Here is a 7645-nt window from a genome sequence, read left to right on the forward strand (position 1 = left end):
ATGGCTCGCAAGAAGGTGAAGCTTCTACGGATCGTCATTGATGTGAAGCGGCGGGTGACATTCAGGAAGCATCTAAAGGGCTTGATGAAGAAGGTTAGTGAGTTCGCAACACTATTCCTCATGGTGTACGGTGAGGTTCAGATGCAAGCAACGAAGGTTTGGCCGTCGGTGTGGGAGGCGACCAGAGTTCTCGAGCACTTCAAGGCCATGCCGCAGCTGGGCAGATACAAGAAGATGATAAACCTAGAGGGCATCCTCAACAAGCAGATTGACAAGCTCAAGGAGAAGTTGCACAAGGTGGGACGCGAAGCTGATGAAAGCAAGACCAAGCTACTCCTCATTGAAGCCATCAATGGCTGCCGCCCAAGCCTCGAGGGTCTCACCATCGAGTAGATTACCAGCCTCGGAAGGATGGCAAATGCACGCCTCGAGATTGTCAACGACCGCCTCAAGAAGCTCTGTGAGCAAGGCCTCATACCAGTATCCGTCTCATTGTCGGGCACGGAGGTACCAATCCAGAGGGAGGGATGGCTGATGGATATTGCAAGGGGCACTAGCTCAATGGGGTACAATCGGTTCGAAGGTAGCAGTGGAAGCGGCATTGCTGGATCCAATGTTGACGTGGCTTAGCCTTTCAACAGTGTTGCAGCATTCTCATAGGCAAATCAAGAATTTTCAGTCCCACCCAAGTAATGCGAGACTCATTATCATTTGCCTGCTTGGCCAACATGGCAAAGGTGGACTTTTTCTTAGATGATATTTTGCTAGAGAAACCATGGTCAACTATCAATTTTGGAGGGTGTCACTCCTTTATTTACATTCCAATATATCATTCCTTTCTATTTTGTATCCCATCATTCGATTTCCTTTTTTAATCATATTATCCCTTTTCCCTTTTTTAATCCCTACAAACTAGTCTTGGTTCATGTATTTGTTGCATCTGATTACCAGCTTAATGCTAATAAACAATGAAATTCCTATCTAGAAAATGAGCTACTAGAAAAACAATATATGAGTGGATAAATTAAAAAAGATCTATGTTCAATACAAGAAAAATCTTAAATGCAAGGAAAATTATTTTTTTTGTCAATTCAGCATGCTGTACCATATGAAATATTTGAAGCAAGAAACTTATTTAATTGTCCCATAGGTTCTCATGCCAAAAGATGAATCTTTTCCCACAATATTTGTTGACCTAATGAGGCAGACACATTTTTCCTATCTTTCTTTGCATCGTGCTGGTTTTAAGTGACCAATCACATGTGCGCTATATTTGGAATGCAACCACCCATAACGGACCTAATTAAAGCATTTATGTGGTACAAGTGCTACATATTGCTGATACATTTTGTGTTTATTATGAAAGAACATACAATTTGTTGGGACAAAATATTATCTCAGCGAACATGGCAAGTGTCCCTCCATGGGAGAGAAGGAGAGAGCTCACCCTTGAAGACCTATAGGGAGGAGGCGGGAGCTTGAGGAAGGAAACGGTGGTAGTGTGGAGAGGATGAGAATGGGTCTGCCCCACCTTTTGCCCATTTGGGGGTTTAGGCTTTTTTCGAGGTGGTTTGCAGCGATAGGGTTTTGGGTCATTTTTGTCATTGCACATGTTCGTTTGGTGTCATGTTACACAATTTATATAATTCTAACAATAATCTAAGAATGAAAGAATCCTCCAAGACACTTAATCCTTGAATTCCATGCAGCTTGGGCCACATTATATTGATTCCTTCCGATTAGCATTCTCCTTTGTTTGCTCTGTTTTTTTTTTTGAAAAAAATAGATCTCATATACCAGGCAAAGTTTTTTATTTTCCGGATGTACCATGGATAGTTAATACGCCTTTGCTTTTTTTTCCCCTGAGATCTCATAGATTTGAACCATCATCCTTGGCCATGGTGTTGTGCTTCCCTCTTTACTATAATAGCTTCCAGGCAGTAACTAAACCACCCATCTCCACCCATCTTGTACATATACTGCAATACCACCAACATAAAAGTTTATGTTGTATTCTACATAGAATGCAAATTATTATTAATTGAAATAATATTAATTCTAAGAAACATTTCCACTTCTATTTGAATTTTCTTGAATGTCATTCGCACCATGTATGAGGAATGTCCTTATCATATCATTTTTATAACAGAACTTGGTACGGGAGGACCCATAGCCCCCATCATCATCAAATATCCATGGCTACGCAATTAAAATCCAATTATAGTTTTTACCAGAACTTGGTACAGGAGTTTGTCCATGTTCCTAGGGAACTTCTGACGAGGAGGATACAAAGTAGTGCCACATCAGCATCAGCGTGGCCAGATTAGCTTTCCTTTTTTTTTTCTCTCCCTGCCAAGAATTACTTGCCTTGCAAATATAAATTCACTGCTCAGTAGTTTTTGGGCCCATTTTGTCTACGTCCTCCCCTTCTTCTTCCATGGGTGGCCAGTGCTTGCCCTCTCGTAACTACCAAGCATCAGCCAAGCTCGAGCTCCATACACCAGCTACCAGCGAGCATTTAGTTGACGTAGAATTGCGTTGCTACACATGTTATGTGCAACCTGCGGCGTGGCGCCTAGAGGCGCACCGCTATAGGGAGCGGGTAGATACTGCTGAACAAACACTCGGGAGAGATCCCTTCAAAGTGAACACACACCGGTTTGTCCTAGACTCGGCATGCCGGCTAAGACGTCCTCTAACACCGTAGAGATGAAAGACGACAAACAATTGGAGAGTTTGGGGAGAATAGACTTGGCATAGGTAAACAAAAGGAGAGAGATGTAGGATATAGAGTGTTGGGATATTAAATTGATTTTGACGATTGATTGGTTGTTGTTTCAATCGGTCTTTGCTCCCTTATATTTATAGGAGTGGTGGACTTGCTTTCCCGTATATATTTCATATCCAATTAGAAATCTAAAATCTCATGTCTTAGCAAGAAGCCCCAAGAACCAATAAATCGAACTTGGAATCGGACTCTGCTAGTCTGACCGACCACATGCCGCCGATCAAATCAGCCCGATAGCTGTGGTCAGATCGGCCTAGGGTGGGTTCTTTTTAAATTTAACTATAGTTTTCTATTTCATACTTTAGGAGCTAAATGTGCGTATTAACATGTCCAAGTGCTGCAAATCCAGCGATAGCTTCCGGAGTGGCCGCCGAGCTGTAGACGATGGAGCTACCGTCGGTGCCACAACACCTTTTTCTCCACATAATCATGTGTCCATTGTCCAGATCCATGTTTCTCGTTTCATCAGTTCTTCCCCACTCTCTTTCTTTTCTTAGCTTGTGTCCCAAGTGCAAGCTCCGGCAGCTGGCGAACAGCAAATGGTCGCATCCCACCTCCAATGTATGCGCCGCAGCATGCAGGTTGTCTGGTAATTTTGATGCAGAACAAACACATGGTTGTATATATGACAGATCCAGGTAACTGTTAATTGAACTTAGCTCGTAATGTGCTTTTAGTCAAACAATTGCATTCTAATTTCAATTTCTTTCATTTGTGCTCATTCACGAATATATCTTGATTCATAAATGCTATTTGGGTCTGATTTTGAAGGGAAATCGGCAGGAAGCATCGGAGAACAAAACCTTACTGCACTCCCCCCATTGTTGCAGCAAGCTAGTACTTTTCAATGGTTACATTCCTCAAGAAATTGTGCTATTTTTTTCCAATTTTTGTTTCGTTCTGTGGAATGATAGCCTCAGTTTGGTAGCATATTTTGGCCCTAGAGTTATCTTGATGATCCGTGGTGTATTTGGCCCTAGAAAGTCTGTTGAATTCACCGTGTATATATGAGGAATGTCCTCTTAATATCAATTTTTTTACCGGAACTTAGTAGGGGAAGCCCCAAACCTCCCACCATAATCATATATCCATGGGCACACTATTAATCCAATAAAGTCTACTTGGGTAAACAATCCAATAAAAGTAAAGTTGATTCAAGGATAAATTGCACTGGTGATACACAAACTTTTTAGATGGGTGCAATATAGTGCACGAATTTAAAACACTTGTTTTGAAGCACAAATTTGACTACATGCTTAATCTTATTGATTTAGGTGCCAACTAGGATATTACATAAGTATATATATCATAAAGATGCTATTTAGACATACATGTGTTCAATGAAAACATGAGAAAAAAATGGAAGAAATGCCATTAACAAGCATCGAGTTCTATGCAATACCATCGTACAAGTAACTTTATCTCAAAAGTGCCATTGCTATTAGGGTTCCGTTAGTAGCCTTTCATTAAGTGATACAAGATGAACTGTGCATTTGATGGGGTGGGTTGGATGGAACCCTAACGGTAATGGCATTTATGTGATAAGTCGTTCGCACGATAGCATTTTATGGAACTCACATTTATCAATGATATTTATTAGAATTTGGCGTTTGTTAATGGCATTTTTTAGATTTTTTTACTTCAAAAGATATAAATGAAGCAATACTGATTGTACAGAAAGAAATTAAAAACCAAGCTATGATGAAGCAAAGTAGAGACCATGTTTGTAAATATAGCATGTCCTATGTGTACTCACTACACATGTCTCATACTGATCAACATAAACTGTGTAAAATTAACCTTGCCATTATCGTCCAAGCTCATATGAATTAAACAAATTCGTGCAGCAAAAAGACACGATTACATAAACCTAGATTGGTGCTGGTTGGAACCCTGCGTAGGTGCCGGATTTCTTAACCGGCACCTAGAAGGCAGCATAGATAAGAGAACCTTTGAGGTCCCAAGAATCAAGGGAAAAAAACAGCTCAAGCTGTTCCCCTTCATCCCGATTCCATGGAACATTTAATTCATAGAATTAGTAGGCATCCAAGAACTCAAAAATATCAACACTAACACAAAGAATTCACCACCGTCGACGGGCAGGGGAGGGCACCGCCGCCGCGGAGCCACCACTAGGACAATAGAGAGAGAGAAGCGCACGCAGGAGAGAGAGAGGGAGGGGGGAGCGTGAGAGAACGAGGAAACCGGGAGAGTCCGAGTCCTCCTCTAGGCCTTATCCGTTTGAGACTACCGGTCGGCTCAGCTCGGTTTTTACGGGTGCCAGTTTTTTAAAATCAATTTTCAGATACAAATGCGTCAAACACCTGACTATAATAAAACGGTTTTTATAGATAGATTCTTAAGTTGACTGTCCAATAATTATAGATAGATTCTTAAGTTGATTGTCCAATAAAATGGGATAGTTGTCGTAATTAAGTTCACCTTCTCTTAGAAATTGATTTTCACAAGTGGAGTACACCCGGTGGCATCCAGCTTGCACCTGATCTACAGGGTCGCAGTGTCTAGTTCGCGCTCGGCTAGCTGCCACAGTATCTGGTGTGTCATGTGTGGGTCGTATCAGAGACAAGACCAACGCCATCTTCTTGGGCTTCTGGGCTGCGCGGCCCATTCAGCGAGCTGGGCCACCATTGCAGCCATGTCATCGAACCATCCGGCCCACGAACAGCCCGGGAGCACTGCTCCGACGTCCTCGTCCTCGTCGTCGTCGTCCCGGCGGGAGCACGACGGCGACGTCGCCGACCAGCCGGCGTGGCACGTCATCACCACGGCTCCGACGAGACCGTCCGGGCTTCTGACGCAGCAATTCTGTCGTGGTTTGTCCAACGCCGGGAACGTCGGCGGCCAGACCGTCGTCAGCGGGAACACCCTCACCGGCCGCTGGCGGTCACCGCCGCCGCCGCCGCCGTCGTCGGCGTCGGCGAGTTTCCTCTCGTAGACCATCTTCACCGTCCTCCACTGCAGGTGCACGTAGATCACGACGCCGACCTTCTCCAAGTCCAGCAGCGCGAACTCGGCGTTGTCGCCGACGGCGATCACCGCGACACGGCCGGTCCACCAGCCGTCGGGAAGCCACTCGATCCGCTCGCACGCCTCGCGCACGCAGAACGTGTCGGCCAGCCGCCACCCAACTCCGGCCGCGCCGCCGTCGTCCTCCGTGGTCGTCGTTTTCCGGTGCCAGACGCTGAGCCGCGTCCCGTCGCCGTGGACGAGGCAGAGCCGGCCGCGAGCGACGTCGTCGTCGTCGTCGGCGGCGGCGGCGTGTGACCATGCCATCCTGAAGTTGGCGGAGGACCTCGCCGCGTCCGGGAGCTCGACGACGGTGAAGCGCGTGGTGCCCAGACGCAAACCTAGCGTGTAGCCGGAGGTCGTCACGACGTAGACATCGCCGTTGATCGGCGGCAGAACGGTGTCCACGGCGTCGTCGCACGACGGCGCCGGGAGCTCCGTCTCCGCGGTGGTTGGCGCTCCCCACGCGCCGCCGGAGTCAAGAACGTGCACTCGCGCGGTCACTCTCCGCTCGACCAGCAACACGTACACCAGCGTGATACCATGGTCGCCGCCGCCGCCGCCGCCGTCCTCGGGCAGGAACACGCGTTCGACGACGTGCTTCCCGGCGCCGCGGCCTGGCGGCGGCGGCAGCGGAGGGAGGAGCTGCACGGATTCACGCGGGTGGGGCGGCCGGAGCACGGTGTAGCGGTACGGCGTGTTGATGCCGAGCCGCCGCGGCGCTCTGTCGGGGGACTCGACGAGGACACGGCCGTCGCGGCAGTCGGCGATGGACGGACGGTGGTAGCCGGCGAGGTGGCCGAACGCGCCGAAGAACCGGTGCCGCGTCCGGTGCGCGGCGGCGGCGGCGACGCCCGGATGCTGCGGGAGTGCCTTGAACTGCGGCCGCCGCCCAGCGTCGCCGCCGCCGCCGTCGTCGACGCAGAAGCCGAGGAGGCGCGGCGGGTGGATGACACGGAAGCGGCGGAGGAAGAGCTCGCCGGAGGCGACGCGGAGCCAGTGCTTGCAGACGATCGCGACGGCGACGAGGTGGTCGTGGGACTCGAGGCGGAGGAGGATCTCGCCGAGGAGGTCCTCGTCGGAGAGCACGGCGCTCGCCGGCGACGACGGCGGTGCGAGCTGCGGCGGCCAGCTTTCACTCTCTTCTTCTCCTTCCATATTTCTTGTGAGTTTCAGGCTTTCTTTGCATGCATGGATGAGTATTTCAGTGCACACTGCCAATACATATATATACCACCCTCAGCATGAGTAGCATGTGAAATAATTCACATTTGAATGGTTCTTTTCCGGTATAAACATTTCCAAATTGTTGTACTACTCAAATGAAACATATACAAAACCTTATATATTAAGACATGAATTAATGGTTGTATCAGGATAATCCATGGTTTTGAACGGATTTTTGCTTTGGATAAAGCCACTTTGTCAGTGTATCTATTAGCAAGGAATTGGAATGGTGCCATGTGAATCTATGTTGTTTTCTAGCTGTACATGGATGCATATGCTTTAATATGGCCTCTTCTAGAGTGCCAAACTGGTGCCATGGATATTGTGTATGTAAAGACTGTACGATGTCGATATGCAGCATGTTGACCGAGAATATTGTATTAGCAAAAGACTGATATATACACTACTTGCTAGTAGTATGAAGTCCGGTTAGTTGTCCATGTACTTTTTATTAGTTTACTAACACAAATTAGCATATTTGCCACGTTGGCTGATCATCCCTGACATTCTCGACGGTTGGCATATGCACCAATGATGCTACTAAAATGCTGTCAAGACTACCGGCTGACGCATGCAACGACCTAGTCAATGATGTAATCAGTA

At 47.3% G+C, this 7645-nt stretch overlaps 1 protein-coding gene and 1 pseudogene across 1 annotated transcript; one reads left to right on the plus strand and one right to left on the minus strand.

Moving 5' to 3' along the window:
* Positions 1 to 630, plus strand: LOC127769474 (agamous-like MADS-box protein AGL80; annotated as a pseudogene).
* A 4735-nt stretch (positions 631 to 5365) lies between these two features.
* On the minus strand, positions 5366 to 6973 carry LOC127769883 (uncharacterized). Its single transcript, XM_052295543.1, has one exon. It carries the CDS (start codon positions 6971 to 6973, stop codon positions 5366 to 5368), a length of 1608 nt encoding a protein of 535 aa, XP_052151503.1.
* Between the last annotated feature and the right edge of the window lie 672 nt (positions 6974 to 7645).

Source organism: Oryza glaberrima, chromosome 4, assembly GCF_000147395.1.
Source record: "Oryza glaberrima chromosome 4, OglaRS2, whole genome shotgun sequence".
Lineage (NCBI taxonomy): Eukaryota > Viridiplantae > Streptophyta > Magnoliopsida > Poales > Poaceae > Oryza > Oryza glaberrima.